The sequence below is a fragment of the Trachemys scripta genome, chromosome 3 (genome assembly GCF_013100865.1).
Source record: "Trachemys scripta elegans isolate TJP31775 chromosome 3, CAS_Tse_1.0, whole genome shotgun sequence".
Taxonomy (NCBI): Eukaryota; Metazoa; Chordata; order Testudines; family Emydidae; genus Trachemys; species Trachemys scripta.
The window spans coordinates 103641338-103660379 of NC_048300.1; the positions used below are offsets into that span (position 1 = coordinate 103641338).

The 19042-nt window shown below is 39.3% G+C and overlaps 1 protein-coding gene across 1 annotated transcript in view; it reads right to left on the bottom strand.

The window, feature by feature from the left end:
* PDE7B (phosphodiesterase 7B) overlaps nt 1-18633 on the bottom strand; it is a 250265-nt gene extending 231632 nt beyond the window's left edge. The window contains exon 1 of the mRNA XM_034766881.1: nt 18315-18633. Coding sequence (XP_034622772.1) covers nt 18315-18335 — 21 coding nt within the window. The 5' untranslated portion in view covers nt 18336-18633. The remainder of the gene's footprint in view (nt 1-18314) is intronic.
* Between the last annotated feature and the right edge of the window lie 409 nt (nt 18634-19042).

Here is a 19042-nt window from a genome sequence, read left to right on the forward strand (position 1 = left end):
GATGGACATTGCAGGGGCTGGAGATCCAAAGCAGACCCTCTAGTCTAAGCCCACAAATTTGATTTTGCTGACCCCACCTTGATATTTGGATACTTTCAAGGTAGTTTGGTGCTGCCGAATGTGATATAAGACCTGAAGCAATCATTTCTCATTACTTACTCTGACATTTCCATGGACCAAATGTCACTGAGACAGACCAACTTTCCTGGGATGCTAGCCAACACAGTGAATAGAACTTGCTGAAAATAACTCGGAGCAGAGATGAGGCAAAAGGGCAAACACTTAAAGTGAAAGCCGCCATCTGAAGATTTAGCATGAATGTAGGAAGACTGCAGCTAGGTTTAGTTAGGGGTATTTGTATTCCTAGGTGAGATCCAGCTTCCACCTACCCTGACAATTGCAAAGGAAATTCTCTAGCAGTAGATACAAGCTATTTATTTGGTACAAACGCTTCAGCTGCTGATAGACAAATGCATACTTAAAATTTCCCCTGATTACTTCAGCATCATTATGATGTTGATGCTCTAGAGAGAGGCCTGAACTGTCTCAGTGATGCTTAATTCCTGAAGGTGGCATACTTTTGCCAAGACTTGCTCTTGCAAGGGGAGCGGACTATGTTTTAAATGTTGCATGACTGCTATGCTAGACTGATCTGTGGGGGCATATCAAACCGCAAGATACCAGTAGAAGAAAGCAAGAAAAAGATAGGCCCCCCAAAAAGTCAATCTGTAGGATAGCTTGGTTCTTGAAATTGGAAATTCAGTAGTGAAATGAGTTAATTCCCAGAATTTTATCATCCATAGAAGTTACAGAGATGCTAGCTACCTGGATGATCTTTTTGTACTCAGTCACAGTTATTGATTTCTTATAAGCTGTTTCTTCGAGGACTACAGAGACATCTGAACTTGCTCATCATTGAACTGTTCCTATGTATAAGGTTCTGGACACATAAGTAAGTATGTAGCTAAATTTCTATATCTATTGTGCAAAGTATTTATAACATCTATTATCCACAGGAAATATTTGGTGAAAATGTATGGAAGTATTACTGCTACAGCACAATAGATTATTTGTACTTCTCATTACAGTGATTTTTTATTTCATGTAGCAAGAAAAGTTGCATCAATAATTCACAAAACTGGAATATATGTCAATGATCCAGACACTGAAGTGTAGTTGGGGCTTCTATGGGTAGACCTCACCTATACTGATTTGAGATAGATATAATATGGTCTTTACTCACTGCTCTAAACTGGCTCTGGGCACATTTTGAGGACCCAGTTTTACCAGTTCCATTTCAGTTGCCACCTGCCTCCATTTATTCTATTTCACCATCCTCGCTGCCATGGTATCTGAGATGCTTCCAGTAGCGCACCAAACAACATGGCTGTAACATCTGTTGTGTGGGGTTCGTTTTTTCTTTTATTCACCGGCGGGGAGAATTGAGTGTGCAGTGTAGCGTTTTGTTTTTTTGATATTTTAATTTTAAATGTATACTCTCCTATGGGTTTATATTAGAGAAAGTAGAGTTGAAGAAGTGCATCCTGCACCTACAGCAGAAGCTGGTGAGGTGTGTAAACATTCCTAGTTCCTGCGGGAGTTCATGCCACAGTCTGGGGCTGGCTCCAGAGAAAGCTCTGTCTCCTACACCGATGAGCTTTACTCTTACTGTAGAGAGTTGCATTGTGTGTAAGTAGAGAAGTTGTCAATCACAGTCTTAATCTGAAAGTTTTAGAGGGTCTTTTAGATATGCTGCTCCCAGGCCATTGAGCTAGTTGAGACATTGCACCTGACACAATATAGAGAGCACAATGTAGAGAGCAGAGGACAAGTTTGATGTACTTGTGATAGTTTGAATTGCTGAGGGAGACATGCTAATTAAGCATGTTTAGATCTTCAGTAATTTGACACAAATTCTATATCACTTCTCTCTCTCTCTCTCATATACATATATTACGTAAAATCATTTTTATAGGTAATATTGGTTCAGGGCTTGATTCAGTCCTTGCTTCTGAAAACACATATCACAGCACAAGGCCTTGAGTGGTGGAAAAAAAATTCCCTGAGGGAGGTTACAGTAGTTTAAAGCTCTCACAACCAGGACCGGCTCTAGGCACCAGCAAACCAAGCACGTGCCTGGGGCGGAACAATTTCAGGGGCAACATTCCAGGCGCTCTCGGTGGTTTTTTTTTTTTTTTTTTTGCTTTGGCAGTTGCGCTCTCGGTGGGTTTTTTGTTTTGTTTTGTTTTGATTGCTTGGGGCGGCAAAAAACCTAGAGCCGGCCCTGCTCACAACCCCTGCTATGAAGTCAATGGAGCAATAGCCTCAAACAATCTTTTAATTCAATACAATTCCTCCCACCCCCATTTATAGTTTCACTTGATATGAGCCTGAGTCTGATTTCATTCCCAAAATCTCTGAGACCACCTCTGCTTGCACTTCTCGTTCTTCCATTGGGTTGTCAAACCCCTCCAAAAATGTTCTTGCTGATTCATGATGCCAGAGCAAACTTTCTTCTCGTGTCTGACCTATTCTGTGTCTGAGGATAGTAAAGCTGCCTCCTGTAATGCTCTTTTAAATGATTAGGAAGACTGGTGTAGTTGAAGTGTCCCAGGTTTAGAAGATTATATATTTTTTTTCCTTTGAAGAATACGTCTCCATTTTTCCTAATTAGTTACCAGTACAATTTTTTCTTTATCTCTGATGACAGAAATTCTTACAGTATAGTTCCCTTTAAATGCCTTTCATTATGGTTTCTACTTCCCATTGTGCTCTCCACATAAACTGTGTTAATCGTTCCCATTTAGTGTCAATAGTTCTGGTATACGCTTGTCAAAGAAAGTATCAGAGTTGGCTCTGTCCCCTCTATCTCTCTCCAGAAGCCTGAAGCTCCTGACTCTTTACTCAATTTTTCACCATCTTCATGGGGCAGACTGGTCCAATGGACTGAGACATGGTTCTGGATCCCAGCCCTGGCACTGATACCTTGGGGAAGCTACTTACCCTTTTTGTACTTATTTCCCCATCTCTAAAGTGTGATTCAATACGTTTGTAAAGTACTCTGAGTACATCAAGCGCAAAATGCTGATTATTATTATGCAGCAATTTATTGTCTCATGTATGTGTTAGCCATTAAAATAGGCCCTTAATGTTGTTCCAGTCCATTCTTCTTAAATTTTGTTTTCTCCCCACATCTTTTAGAATTCACATTGTCAGTTTCTAGGGTAAATACCTTGCAAGTCAGTTGATCACATTTTTGATCAATACTGGTGTCTATCATTAATCTCCTGTAGTACAGCTAGTACTGTGTCAGGCTGGCAAAAGAGCAGCTGGCTTTTGCAGTGAGTCATATATGCATGTGCTGTCTAGGACAGCTGCTGGGAAGTCTGAGGCTTAACTATGAAGTATACCAACTTATATTTTATGTAGGCATTCTGATTTGGAGGAGGAAGAAACAAACAAACAAAGCCAATAAAAGAAAAACTGGCAGTTGTTAGAAAAGCCCAGCAGCTTCTCTGAACACAATCTGGCAGCCTGAAGAGGAGGAGAGAAAACATGGTTTTGAGACAAGCCTGATTACCTGAGAAAAATTAATAGGATCCTGGCCTTTAGCAGACGGTTTTATGGTACATAACAATGGTGCATGCAGAGTGGTTACCTCTTGATGTTTCTGCCAGTCCTTCCAAAGCTGAGCAGAAGATTGGCAGAAGACTACATCTCCTAGTGCGGTGGGAAATAGCTACTAGATTTTGTTATCATATAAAATGTAACAATTTGTCTTTTTCTATTAAAGAACAACAACAATTTAAGGCAATTTAAAAAAAAAGTCAAGAATTTTGGGTGCCTCTGTTCTTTGTTGGCCAATTTTATACATTCAAGATCTGATTTTCAAAAAATTGTGAGTATCCCACAACTCCAGTGGAAAACAGTGGGAGATGCTGGTACTCTGAAAAGTCAAGCCTAAATTGTCTCAGATTGAGTTCCAAAAAACAGAGGAACCCAAAATGAGTGGACCCTTTTGAAAATGTTGGTCTTCGTCCTTGAAAGAACCAAAAGCCTTCAAAATATCATGTGAAGAAAAATAAGAGCTGAAATAGTACAATTCAACACTGGGCGCCAGACATTTCTATTTCTATACACCTATCACCAAAAAATAATTATTGTTAAGTTTGTTTTTTTTAAATCAACCTTCTCCAGGGCTGCCCAGAGGTGGGGACAAGTGGGGCAATTTTCCCCAGGCCCCCACGAGAATATAGTATTCTATAGTATTGCAACCTTTTTGTATGGAAGGGGCCCCCGAAATTGCTTTGCCCCGGGTCCCCTGAATCCTCTGGGCAGCCCTGACCTTCTCCCCATTGACTGAATTTCAGACCAACTAGATATTTTATAGCCTTTTAAAATATTCTTCTGGACACAGTAGTCACTTCCTGATCTGAATTGTGTGGTGGTGGTGTATGTTGTTAAGTCGCTGCTGTGTTCCATACCAGAGATGGCTGCTCCTCTGTAGAGAATTGTTGTATAGAAATACATACTGTATATTGTATTGTGTGTATATACACATAAAACACATTATTGTGGATTAAAAACTATGATGGTTTGGATTTTTAAAAAGTGTGTAAGGGTTTTAAAAGGTCACGGCTGCATTATGCAGGCCATCTTTCACAAGTACTAATAAAACCATATTACACTACCCTAAAGTCTATTCATGTGACATATATTTTACAGAAAGACTGTTTTGGAAAGTGTTCTTATTTTTAAATTCTAAACATCTTTTTCATATCCTTCCACCTTTGAAGCCAGACTCCCTTAGAACAATGATTTCCACTGCCCAGGATTCTGAGAGAAAGGAAATAACTCTTACATTTTAGAAAGCTCCAAAAATGTCCTATAATTCCTTAATCATAGTTATTTATGTCACAATATTAAAGAGCTATGACTTCATATATCTAGCTGGGCTAGAAATAAATGTTGTGCCCCTTTTAAATGACTGACTTTCTAATAGGATAAAACTCCAGTTTCTAATCCAGAAGGGCTAATGAGTAATTGGGAGGAATTTATGAGAAGAAGCAGAAAAAGGAGGAAGAGCTCCACTCTAACAAGCCACTTGCACACTCACTGAGTTGTTTACTCTGAAACCTAATGGAGACATTTTAAATGGCAATATTGTTAACTATATCACTGCTGATGATTTTAGCAGAAACAACTAGTGAATGGGATCCTGCCACATTCTCAAACTGTTTCCCAGAACTCCTCTGTTGTCAAAAACCCAAACTATCTCCTACCCAACTATCAAAAGTGCCAGCTTCCTTCATCAATATCAACAATCCAGACACTTGTTGTCAGTACAAAAATCTGGGTCACACTGGGGGCAGGGGGACAGCATAAAATATATTGATTTTTAATGTCAAAATAAACACCACAAGAGAGACTGTGCTGATTGCGACAGTCACATTTGATTTATTAAGAACCTCCATTTAAAAAATTTCAATGAAGCTGTCACAGAATTTTCAGTCTGCTCTATCAGAGTAACACAGAATCAGAAACTTCTCCACAGAAGTCAGGTCCAGTTTGCCACAGAGCCTTGGTCATAGTGGTGTTTTTGAAATTAACTGCCACTTGGTATGTGTGCAACACAAACAAGAGCTGCATGTTTTGTTCAAAGGCATTAGACCTGCTTGTTTTGAACTTAATAAAGTGTAAAACAATTTAGGTAATGAAGAAAGTTGTTACCATCACATTGCAACTAATTTTCTGTCTACTGCTATGAGAAACAGCATTAGCTCCCATGCCAAAACCTATAAATCAGTGTGGTGAAAAGGTAATTTTTAGACAAGTGTTCTAGCCAGAAAAAAAAGGTGGGCAGGGGAAAGGTAGAGTCAGAAAGGAGAAATTCATGTTTAAATACAATCGTTTAAAAGATGTCTGCAAGATTTCAGTAGCTCAAACACTTCTGAAGGTTTCCCACAGAGCCTGAGGTGAAGAGAGTCAATTGTCAAAGCACTATCAAGAGATGACAATTATAGAATAGTGAGGTAGTAATTTGGGGTTTTTCATTGGTTTCTCTGCTAGCTGTTTCTTATATGTTAAAAGTACAATAAGTTGTTATTTTGGGTTGGCTTGTTTTGTTTTGTTGTGAATTATATTTCATCATTTATCACAACGTAATCATAATGCTCACAGAGGAGTGACACTAAATTGATCATTTATGCTCCACTGTGTTAGGAAATTTGATAGCTTTGCTAATTATTATTATTATTATTATGAGAAAAGATTTTCTTTAAAAATATATGTTAGCTAACAAGTGATAGTATATTTTAAAATCCCAGTATAGACAAGGCAAGTTGTAGTTTTAGCACACTAACTGGTCCAGGTGAATTATAGGTTCCTCACTAGAGCTCACCTCGACCAGCTGATGTGTTAAAACTACAACTTGCCCCATCTATGCTAGAATTTAAAAATATCCTAACTATCATGCTTTAAAAAAGGAAGAGCTCCCCTATCCTGCCTATTTCCTGGTGTGGACGAGCCTTTAAAGGCTAGGTTTTGGGGGAAAGGGTGAGAGGAGAAAGAGTCCACCTTTGGTTGGTGGTAAAGCCTTTTTTAAAACAGTGGTTTCCCTCAGAGATGACAAAACTGCAACCACTGCAAAGAAATCTGAACTCAAAGAAACAAGCTGGTAAAGCAAGCTAGAGTCAGAATTTCTCAAAAGGAATATCTACGCGTAAAAAAAGAAATCCATTGTAGAACTGTAAGTTATTAAAAATAAAACTTTGACCTTTATTTATATTTTCATTTATTTTCAAGAAAAAAAACAAAGTCGTGTTCAGTAAGAGGGGAGTTGGGAGCTCTCTTCTAAACCACAGTGTATAGTGGCATAAGAGACCAATGAAACCTACATAATCCTCCAGTTCAGGCTCTGCAGAAGCAAAGATCTATACTAAATTTTCAAATGAAACTTTCAAGGCCAGATTTTCAGCATTCACAATTAGGGCCAGATTTTCAAAAGAGCTCAGCTCCCTCTTTAGGCACACAGATGAAGTGGCCAGATTGTCAAAAGTGTTCTGCACCCAGCAGCTCCCATGAGCACAATGAGATCTGTTGGGGGCTGAGCCGTTTTGAAAATCAGTCTCTCCATACAAGTGCCAACAGTACAGTTCATCTCTTTTGAAAGTCTGGTCACGAATTCAGGTGCCTACCAGGGAGCTGTAAGGTGCTGCTGAGCTTTTTAAAAAATCTGTCCATGAAAGTTTAAAAACAAAAAAAGATGGAGCTAAGCTATACAATGGGCCAGATTCTCTTGTGAATCACATCAATAAAAATCCAGAATAACTTGATTTAAAATCTTCAATGGATTTACTCTAGATTACACTAGTGTAAATGATAGCAAAATCTGGCTGATTGTCCTAACTTCACAGTTAATAGATTAGTATCACACCTTTAAAAGGTTTAGACTGATAACTGTTAACCTATGAAAACTTCAAAATATACGTTCTTTAAAAGGACGTACAGTAAGTCAAATGCAACATGCAATAATGTACCATGTCTGTGTGTGTGTGTGTTTATATATATGCTATATATTACATCCAAGAAAATGTTAAAAGAATGTTAAGGCTGCTAAGTCAATCAGTCAAAAGTTAGGAAATGCCTAAACTATAGGCAGTGCTATCAGCTCTGATATTAATATGTAGATTAAATCCTGAGCAATATACAATTAACACATAATGTACTATATATATACACTATGTCACACCTTTATGTGTAATTGTCTGATGCACTGGATTTCCTGTATTTTCCCATTAAAGAAGGTAGATATCTGAGATAGAATGCTATAGTCATATTCTATTAACAGGATTCTCCTTTAGGGTCCAGAACATTTTTGGGCCTGTAATAAATGAAGCGGGGGAGAGGGGTAGCCCAGCAGAGAACAGACACCAAGGGAGCTAACTGGCTGGCTGGGTGTTCATAAACGGGGGCTCCCCCCCCCTTTCATTTATTACAGGGCCTAAACAAGGTGACCATTTTCCTTTCATCCATTAGCTTTTTAAGCATAAAACAGCTACATGGGTAGAACTGTTAACATTATGGAAAAGAAAAGAAAAGAATCAGCTTCCTTTACCAAAAATGCACAGAACATTTTTGCAGAAGCTAGCACATCTGGGGCTATATTACTGAAAATCACAGCTTCACAATAAATACCATATGAAATAACATATTCTGGTGACAACCGTTTTCTTTGCGGGGGAGTGAAGGGGATGTTTATAGAGTGGGGGAAGAGATAGGAGTGTGTCACAGATTCCGTGGAGCCATCAAGAAGCCAGATGGTACAGCAACACTGATGAAGTTGTTGAAAATACTGTATGAAACAGACACTGTTAAAGGTTACAGGTTTCAGAGTGGTAGCTGTGTTACTCTGTATCAGCAAGAAGAACGAGAAGTACTTGTGGCACCTTAGAGACTAAAAAGTTTATTTGAGCATAAGCTTTCCTGGGCTAAAACCCATTTCATCGGATGCATGCAGTGGAAAATATAGTAGGAAGATATATATACACAGAGGAAATGAAAAAATGGGTGTTGCCATACTGACTATAACGAGGGTAATTAGTTAAGGTGGGCTATTATCAGCCTGCTAACTTGAAGTCTCTGGAAACTGTGTTTAGATGAGAAATCTGCTTAGGCAAAGATTGTACCTGGCTGAAATTAAGTTTTAGTCTTAGAAGTGTATTTTTACTTTTGTTTGCTTGTAACCTTTTCTATCTTTATTCCTTATACTTGGTATCACTTACTCCTATGTCCTTTTGCTAAATAAACTGGTTTTACTTTTACTATAAACCAGTTCAATGCACGGATTGAAATAAGAGTGTTTGTCAAAGCCTAGTTCTATTAATGAGTGCAGTGTAATGTCTCTTTAAAGGAGCAACAAACTTAGTGACTTCTGTAAGTGCTCAGTGAGAGGCCTGGTCATTGCAGGGAGACAGTCTGGGGAAAAATTGGAACTGGAGGGTATTAGGGTCACCCTGTAAAAAGTAGCTGGACAGTGGAAGCCAGCATGTGACCTGCATGCTTGTCAGCTGGCTGTTGGTATCAGGGCTGTGAGTCACAGCAGCAGAGCATTCAAGGTACCCAGAGTTGCAGGGCAGGTTGTGACCCAACCCCTTACTGGTCCGGGTTTCACCCAAAAGTGTCACAGAACCATACCCATTTACACCTTCGGAGAATCTGGACCAATGTGATTCTTAATGTTTAATTATTCTTTTAAATGCTTCAGGTCTCTTCTTTACAAAACAGATCAGCAGCTCTATAGTAACAAAGCAACTGTGCACACAAGGAAAATGTTTGTTAAAGAAATACATTTCAGTTTCATGTTTCCAAGCATTTATTATGGACAGTTAGAATTTTTTTTTTTTTAAATCATGGAATCTTAGAATTCAGCAATGGAAAAAGACATTAAGTCATAGAACCCCTCCCTCTTTCAGTACACAACTACAGTATATTTTCATCTACTTTGTCTAATCCAGTTTTAAATGACCATTTTAAAAGCACTGTGATTACTCAGATGACGATAATGAGGGATGAGAAAAATTTTAATCACTGCTCCCCCTCCATGGCTTGGGTAAACAATGCTCCCTCACCATAGCTCCCCACTTCTCTTTGGCTGATGCCTTGCCAGCTCTCTCACTTTATTCAATCCGCTTCAGTCACTGTTTGAGGGGAAGTTTCATTGGCTTTCATATACACATCAGATTACCATATAGCAAGAACTAGAAGCTATCAGATTATTTAAATGTATGGTAGAGGTTCTGTCACCACTTGACCACTATTATTAATAGAAGCTCTGATATTATAGCAATGAGTGAAACAGAAATGACTATGAATGAATTATACTGAGTCAAGGCTTGAGCCATGGTATGAAGCAGGATGGGGCATGAGAGTCTCTTTTCAACACCTATTATTTACCAATTATCACAAACCCAAGAGCAGGCCAGGTGACTCACGGAACATAGAGCAGACATAGGCCCTCTCCAAGAGAGCCAGTGTTAGCTCATTGGGGGCCCTATGCAGGAATATTTTTGCTCCCCTAAGAACTAAAACAGGCAAGTTCTTATAATAAGCAAATAAGAACGCCCTTGAGTTGCTCAGGACCCTAACAATTGCTTAGTCTGCTTAAGCTTAGCACTGGCTCTGCTCTCCAAGGTGATGGTATGGATCCCTTTCTCATCTCCCTACCAGTCCAGGACCCTTAGAATCCCCCATCTCCCAGAGCTGCTCCCATGCTAAATATGCTTTCATTCCAGCCTGGCCAGCTCATAGATTTAGAGTGGAGTGCAAGAGCTGGCTTTGTACTATGGAGATTAAAAGAAAAACATAAAACAGACAATCAGATGGTGCCGATATTCAATGGCAGTGGCCGGGGTCCTAGATACAGAGGCACCTGTGGCTCCTTCCTGATTCTCTGCTAGATCCTGAAGCTCTTCCTCTGTGGAAAATAGGGAGGGGACCCTGTTCCCTGGGATCTAGCTCTGGGATGAAGCCAGGAGACCTAAACGTTCTGCATGGGAGCAAGGTGTTTGGGAGGGTAGGGATCTCATGCAAATATGCTTCCAACAGCATCAAAGAAACAACCTTCTGGGATCCCATCCCTCTTTCAATGGATTAGGCCCGCAGAGACTAATGAAGCCCTTGCCATCTCTTATTTGAAAATTTTAAAAAATGAAAACCCTACATTTTCAATAACCCCTATACATGTGCTGCATGCAGGGGTGTGTGGAATGAAGAAAGTAACAAATACTAGAGTAGAGCCCCCCTCTTTTAGAAAAGGGAGTGATTCCTGGGGTTGGGGTAGAAGGAACAATGGTGATTATATAGCGGTCCAGTGTTGTCCCCAAACTGTCCTGCAGCCAAAGCATCTTTATTATACTTTAAAGGAGTACATTCCTATGAGGTACTCCGGGATGCTGGCCATTCAGCCAGAGGGAATCTGCCTTACACTCTCCCCTTAGGAAGGCAATGGCTATCAGCAATATCTCCTCCCTGAAATCTAGGGGCAGGTGGAATCACGGATTCAGCCCTGAGCAGTGGCAAGAACTTGGACAGATGTATACATGCTTAACAGATGCCCCGCGGGAGGCTCCTCCCTCAAAGTGTGTTTATGCTTCCAAGAGGAACACCACTATGGAGACTTCAAGGACTGGCTTTGACCCATTGAGTTTTACTGGAGACTCTCTGCTTGGTCTCACCTAAGACGGTTAACAGACAGCAGAGTGAGGTTTGATTAATTGGTTATTAATAAGGCTGTTAAGCGATTAAAAAATTAATCACAATTAATCACACTGTTAAACAATAATAGAATACCATTTATTTAAATATATTCAGATATTTTCTACATTTTCAAATATATTGATTTCAATTACAACACAGAATACAAAGTATACAGTGCTCACTTTATTTTTGATTACAAATATTTGTACAGTAAAAAACAAAAGAAAAAGTATTTTACAATTCACCTAACACAAGTACTGTAGTGCAATCTCTTATCATGAAAGTTGAACTTACAAATATAGAATTATGTACAAAAAAAAAACCACATTCAAAAATGAAATAATGTGAAAAGTTAGAGCCTGCAAGTCCACTCAGTTCTACTTCTTGTTCAGCCATTTGCACAGACCTACAAGTTTGTTTACATTTTGCAGGAGATAATGCTGTCTGCTTCTCATTTACAATGTCACCTGAAAGTGAGAACAGGTGTTCGCATGGCACTGTTGCAGCCGACGTTGCAAGATATTTATAAGCCACATGCGCTAAAGATTCATATGTCCCTTCATGCTTCATCCACCATTCCAGAGGACATGCGTCCGTGATGATGACAGATTCTGCTCGATAACGATCCAAAGCAGTGCGGACCAATGCATGTTCATTTTCATAATCTGAGTCAGATGCCACCAGCAGAAGGTTGATTTTCTTTTTGGTGGTTCGGGTTATGTAGTTTCTGCATCAGAGTATTGCTCTTTTAAGACTTCTGAAAGCATGTTCCACACCTTGTCCCTCTCAGATTTTGGAAGACACTTCAGATTCTTAAACCTTGGGGCGAGTGCTGTAGCTATCTTTAGAAATCTCACATTGGCACCTTCTCTGAGTTTTGTCAAATCTGCAGTGCAAGTGTTCTTAAAATGAATGATGCGCTGAGTCATCATCTGAGACTGCTATAACATGAAATATATGGCAGAATGCAGGTAAAACAGAGCAGGCAACATACAATTCTCCCCCAAGGAGTTCAGTCACAAATTTAATTAACGCATTTTTTTTAAATGAGCGTCATCAGCATGGAAGCATGTCCTCTGGAATGGTGGCCAAAGCATGAAGGGGTATACGAATGTTTAACATATCTGGTATGTAAATACCTTGCAATGCCGGCTACAAAAGTCCCATGCGAACGTCTGTACTCATTTTCTGGTGACATTGTAAAAAAGAAGTGGGCATTACCTTCTGTAAATGTAAACAAACTTATTTGTCTTAGCGATTGGCTGAACAAGAAGTAGGACTGAATGGACTTGTAGGCTCTGAAGTTTTACACTGTTTTGTTTTTGAGTGCAGTTATGTAACCACAAAAAAAAAATCTACATTTGTAAGTTACACTTTCATGCCAAAGCTTGCCCTACAATACTTGTATGAGGCAAATTGAAAAATACTATTTCTTTTGTTTATCATTTTTACAGTGCAAATATTTGTAATAAAAATAATATACACTTTGATTTCAATTACAACACAGAATACAATATATATGAAAATGTAGAAAAAAATCCCAAAATATTTAATAAATTTCAATTGGTATTCTATTGTTTAACAGTGTGATTAAAACTGTGATTAATCACAATTAATTTTTGAGTTAATTGCATGAGTTAACTGCAATTAATTGACAGCCCAAGTTATTTTGGATATTATATGTCCAGGAATATTTTTGTGACTAATATAAATCTACTAATAAATAGACAATAGCACCTTAGCTCTCTCCTTTTAAATATTGGTTTCCTATTCCTAACATAAGAACCTATTTAAAGAAGAAAGGGAAAATAATCTGCTAGTTTTTGCCAGATAAGAAATAGACGATTCTTCTGTACATGAAATGTGAATTTACTTACCTCTGTGCAAGCAACAGAGCCCCCAAAACCCCCTTAATTAGGAGAGACTATCTACTTTGTTTATCTGCCCAGGCAACCTGGTTGTCTAATCTGAGTGGATGTCACCCACCTGCAAGCCTATCTGTTCAGAATGCCATATTGCAGTAGTGCTAAGTACACTCTTGTTTTGTACGTAAACAAGCTAAGCCCTGCATCCTCATCAACCCTTACTCAGGCAAAACTCCCACTGGGAGGAAGGATGGAATAAGATCTGACTCAGAGCGCTGACTCCTTTGACAAGTTTATTATAATCAGTTCAAGACTATGTAATAAAACATGACATGAACAGATTATTCATATCCTGAGAAAAAATATTCTGTTCATAGGGGATTTCTCAACCTCAGTGTCTAAGGACAGCATCTCTCATGTTATATAGTACATGAAATAGCACCACTAGATCATTTGATCACTGGGTTTTGAGGACTGTCACTGGTTTTTCAAGCTACTATTTTGCAACATGAGCCTGACTTCAATGGAATTCACTCCCTTACACTAGGTCTGTATTTGGCTCTGCGTGTTTACTTCACAATGTCAGTATATGAGCTATAAGTCGTTCAGGATACAGAACAGCTGCTCACTTGCGGGCCCTGAACGCTGAACCCCAGCAATCCACGTGCTGAATCCCAGTTTCATGAAAGAGATAGACAAAATATAGGTTTGGGGAGTTTAATATGTTTTTTGATTTGGGCTTTTGGGTGCTACTGGAATACAAAGCGTAAGACAAAATAAAATTGAACAATGTTCCAAACAATTTACAGCATGACATAAAAAAAGGACTTCCGAACAAAACAGTTCAAAGGAAACTGGCCTTGTTTACAATTCAGATAGAATCAAAAGTTCATAAATATCATATAATAAATTAGGGCACTGTGTCAGGAGACCTGAATTTTATTTTTTAATCTCCCACTGATGCACTGTGGAACAAGGGGCAAAATATTCAGTGCCAAACTTATAAAAATGGCCTCTAGCTTTTGGTGCCTCAGTTTTTGGCTTCCATCCTTAGATACAAAGTATCTCAAGGTAGGCACAGAAAAAAACATACAAACAACCAGGCACTAAAAGTTTGAGGCCACTTTTGAAAATCTGAGCTTCGATTTCTCAGTTCCACCATGTATAAAATGGGAGGTAAAATGCTTACTCAACTCCATGAAACACTTTGAAATATCTATGGATAAAAAGCACTGCATCCCTGCTCAGTATCATTAATATCACATCCTATCTAAATTACCAATTTACTTTTCTTTGAATCAGCTGAATAAAATTTCTAAAGCTAAGAAGGAATTTTACAGAATGCTGAAGCTTTAAGCTTGCATAGGGTTGACAAATATGTAACATTGCTTGTCCTCATGATGATTCTACACTATTAACTATCAAATAAAGTCATGTTATTTGAGCTAAGTATTATTATGCTAACAGACATATTTTCAACAGTGTGGACCAAATTCAACCCCTGAACCAAATTCGTCTAATTCCCTGAGCATAACGCTCAACATTTACCCCCTCATAGAAGTACAAACTGCTTAGGGAGGTCATGAAAGCTCCTTCACTGGATGTTTTCAAAAGGAGGCTGGATAGCCATCTGTCTTGGATGGTTTAGACACAATGAATCCTGCATCTTGGCAGGGTATTAGACTAGATGACGCTTGTGGTCCCTTCAGAATCACACGGTTCTATGATCCTATGACACCTATCTGGAGAATGAAGTGATAGCCTATAAGCACAGTTTGCAGAGTAAAACTACACACACAGTATTTCAGAATCCACTTTTTGCATGCTTAGAGGAGAACTGCCACTCCTTTGATAGGTTAAAATATTTCATATCAAATTCTTTGTCACCTCTGAATTAAAAAGGGAAAACAAAAGCTTTAGCACTAGACGGATGAGCTTTGTTTCTTATCATTTGTCCTTTATGAACCTAAAGTTTTCTAGTATGTCTCCTGGTGTGATAGGTAGGATTAGGCTCACTAGGATTTGGTTACTGTTCTGTTCTCTAGCAGTGAGTTGGCTGAAGCTAGTTGGCTTGACCATAGTCTACTATGGTAGATCCCTCTTGGCCTTGGGGTGTGGGGGACAGTGATCCCTCACCCCACCCCCCAGGGATTGGAAAGTGGAAAGAAAGATCTTATCATGACCACATAAAATAACTCATTTTGTTCTAAAACACCCCAACTCCCCCATCTCAGATGGCAATCATATGGAGGGCTGCAGAAACTTCCATGGAAACAACAAGGGAAGAAAGAGGAACCAGGATACACAGTGAGTTACTCAGAGGCCTCATTTACATGAGGTCCCTGACTATCAACCCCAAGTGTCTCAGCATCAAGCCCTCATTTTTCCCTGAGCACAACCATGCTCAGGATCTACTGGCCAGGTGCATAGCCCATTTACAAGGCAATCTTATGAGTCTTATAAGCAGGTCTCAGGTTTTGACCCATTGACAGTAATGATGTGGTTAATATCTGGTACATCTGTTCTACAATTCTAGCTGTATAGGAAATTATGAGTCCAGAAAGAGTTTTCCAAGTTAGAGTCAAAATGACAGTATAACTATACTCAAATATCAGGAAAGGAAATTTTCAGATTGTTTATTCTTACAGTATTTTTTAAACATTAGTAGAAGAACGTAGGGGTGGAGAAAGGGAACCACACACTGTTAAATGTCTCCTTTATATTTCATAACTGAGATGACAATACTGGAAAGTCAGTCTGCTTCAATAACCTAGCCAAAGCTATGGTAAGGGCAAATCAAGGGCTGTGCTTCACAAGGGAAAGGCATCTAAGTTTGGGAGGTGTTAGGGGAGGAAGCAGCTGCCATCATGCAGTATATTTTATATGCCAGGTTTACAGGATTCAAAATTTCACATTGTAGCACTGATCTTTGACACATTGGATCAAATTCAGTCCTGGTGTACTCAGCCCCAACTCCACTGAAATTACAGCAGTCACACCAGTGCTAATCTCGCCCAACCTATTCAATCAACCTCATAATAATTAATTGCCTTTCCCGTGACTTAAAACTTTTTAGCGCTCACTCTCTTCTTGGGACTTGTTCACTGGGCAACGTGCCTGCATGTGGCAGCCAGCTTTATACGTCACGCGAAAGTTTAGTTTTGAGTCTTCATCTTGTTTTTGCTGCTATATTCAGAATGCTCAGAGGAAGCACCTTAACCAAACTAGGTCTTGATTGACAAGATTCAGTGACAGACTCATCTGTTTGCGTGAAATGCACTTTACCTGCTTTGTCATTAGCCCTACTGCGTGTACAGTGCCACAAAATGCTGTGGTAGTTAACACTTCTTCATAAACTAAAATTAAGACCTGCTGGAAAAGTCTTATAAAAAGCAGCAAGTAATTTACCCTATTTATAAAATTATTACAAACTGATGCATTGCATATGGCTTCCTGGGGATCCAGGGTTCTTCATGTAGTTTAGACAGGTGAGACTTTTCTATTTCTTATAGAATTCTCAGACTCTCCCCTTCTACCCACACACCCTCTCTCTCTCAACCAACCAGTTTAATTCTATACTACACATTTTACACTTTGCTAGCCTCCCTCTCCCCCAATATTAGCCTGGAGAAATAGTGCTTTGGCTTTCTGAAGCTTTGGGGTGGTGGAAGAGTAACAGTTCATCTAGTAACACTTGACTTCTGGTGGCTGGTTGATATGGAAAAAAGGATGCTTCAGCATCTCAAAAGAGATGTGGCATTAAAGAGTTTATTAATGACAGCCTTCTTTGTTCCTGCAGCCATCAGTGAAGATACAGCAAAGGAAATGGAGGAGCTGCAGTTATGCATTTGCAATACACAAAGTCCTTGTTTTCCCACTAGGCACTGCAGAATAGCAATTGTCCATTCACAGCACATAGCACATCCTCTGCATTTCAGAGCTAATATTTTTGCAGTCCTTAAGCTGGTGCATTTGAGACTAGCACAGTTAATTTTTTTCTTAGTCCTTTGAAGTGCACTATATGAGCTACTAGTCCTCAACTGATGTTTCTGGTTATATGACCAGATTGTAAAAGATGTACTTTTTGTGAAATTAAGAAAAAGCTTTTGTATACACAGTAACATTGTCAAAGAGGCTGATATGATCTTCCATTCCATAACTTGAGAAAACCTGAAGATCACTACAAATGACCTGACAAAAGAATATAGATTTACTCTGCATTTTAATTTAATTAGCAACAGAGATTGACTGTTTGGACAGGATTTAAAAAAAAAAAAAAAAACACACAAGAGCTCCTTGGTTAAGTGACTCCTCCTCTTGCATGCTAGAATCACACTCCTGAAAACAATGTTAGTTTTATGTTAGCTGTTGCTCTCGTTTCCTGCAGCACATACCGTTCACTGTAATGCTGCAATAGTCATTCAAGTTTGACCACAGGCTGCCCAAAGATTAATTGAACCTATAAGTCATTAAATAGCCATCAGGTTGCGTTAGTTCAGTTTCTAATTAAATTTCCACTTCTCTAGCTAGCTGGCAACAGCGATCTGAAAAGTGGCGATGACAGAACACAAGCAATTTCCCCTGCCCCCATTTCTGCATATAAGTTAAAGCAGGAGCTTCATTTCCACTTGTGACTTTTAAACCCAGAGCAAGTAAAGCATCCTAAGCATGTAGAAATAAAATGAAGTGGAACATGTACTCCCAAAGAATATATACTTCACTGCTCCATTTATTTGTCCCCAACCCCCCACCCCACTCTCGTCTCAAGCCAACTCAAAAACACCCTCAAGGGACGGACTGAGTCCTCCTTTTCAGCCCCCTCATCCAACTAAAGTGAACCAACTGCAAGGTCTTGCTCATGCCATTGAAATGTAGGACTGAGGACAGCATACAGGAAAAACAATCTCACTTTCCTCAGTGGGGGTCATAAAGTGCCACAATGACAGAACCTCTCTTTCATTTTCTCTTGCCCTCAAAGGGTTAAATTAACACAAGTTAAAACGTCCCGCTGGTTTGAAGAAAAAGGGAGGAAATTCAAAAGCCGGTTGCTGTAGTAACAATCACTAATAAAAAAAATCATTTTCTCTAAATAAAAGTATTATCTCCCTCCCCCACTTTGCAATTTTAGTTCCTCCTTAAAAAAAAAATAATAAAAAAAAATCATGCTGCCTCTTTTAGATTTGCTGTACATACCTCAACCATTAAACAAGACATTTAACCATAGTGGCAGTTCTGTGACCTTTGAATGCCGTGAAATCTCTAAGCGGTGCAGCTTGTTCATGAAGACTTGTACTGAAGAATCCAGCAACTGCATCCAGGATTAGGGATATAATTAAGTAACAACAGCAACTAAAGGTGGGGGGGAAAACCCAAATAAACCCAACAAGCCAAAAGGATCAGCGACTCTCTACTAGAGAGGGCACTTTTCTCCCAGGCAAGTGCTGGGATAGAGCTGAGCTTGCTGCAGTCTGACTGACTGTTAGCAAGCAGAAGGCCGTGCACGGCTGGGAGGTGCTGTCAACTGCCACAAGCAAGGAAAAGCAGACCAATCGGCTTCAGCACTGTCAGCTCACTGGAGTGGAGCCTTTTCTGTTTATGTTTCCTCATTTCAAGAGTGACGTCAAAGGGTTTAGTTTTTCCTCTGCATGTGCTATTAATTTTAAAGGACTACTATGGGAAGAATGTGGCAGTGATTTAGGCAGGCTACCCCACTCAAAAGTCACCAGAGCCACACTTTATCAGTTCTGGGTCTCACTTGGAAATTACTTGCAGTCAGATGTACCAGAAAGATCCAAAATATCCAAGCAAAACAGGGAAAGAGCAATGTACATATGTATATATTTATGTGCCCTTAAATGAACTTAAGACATTTCACAGTGGAAGATGGTCCTACCAGGGTCTCAGATGCAGCATTGGGCCCA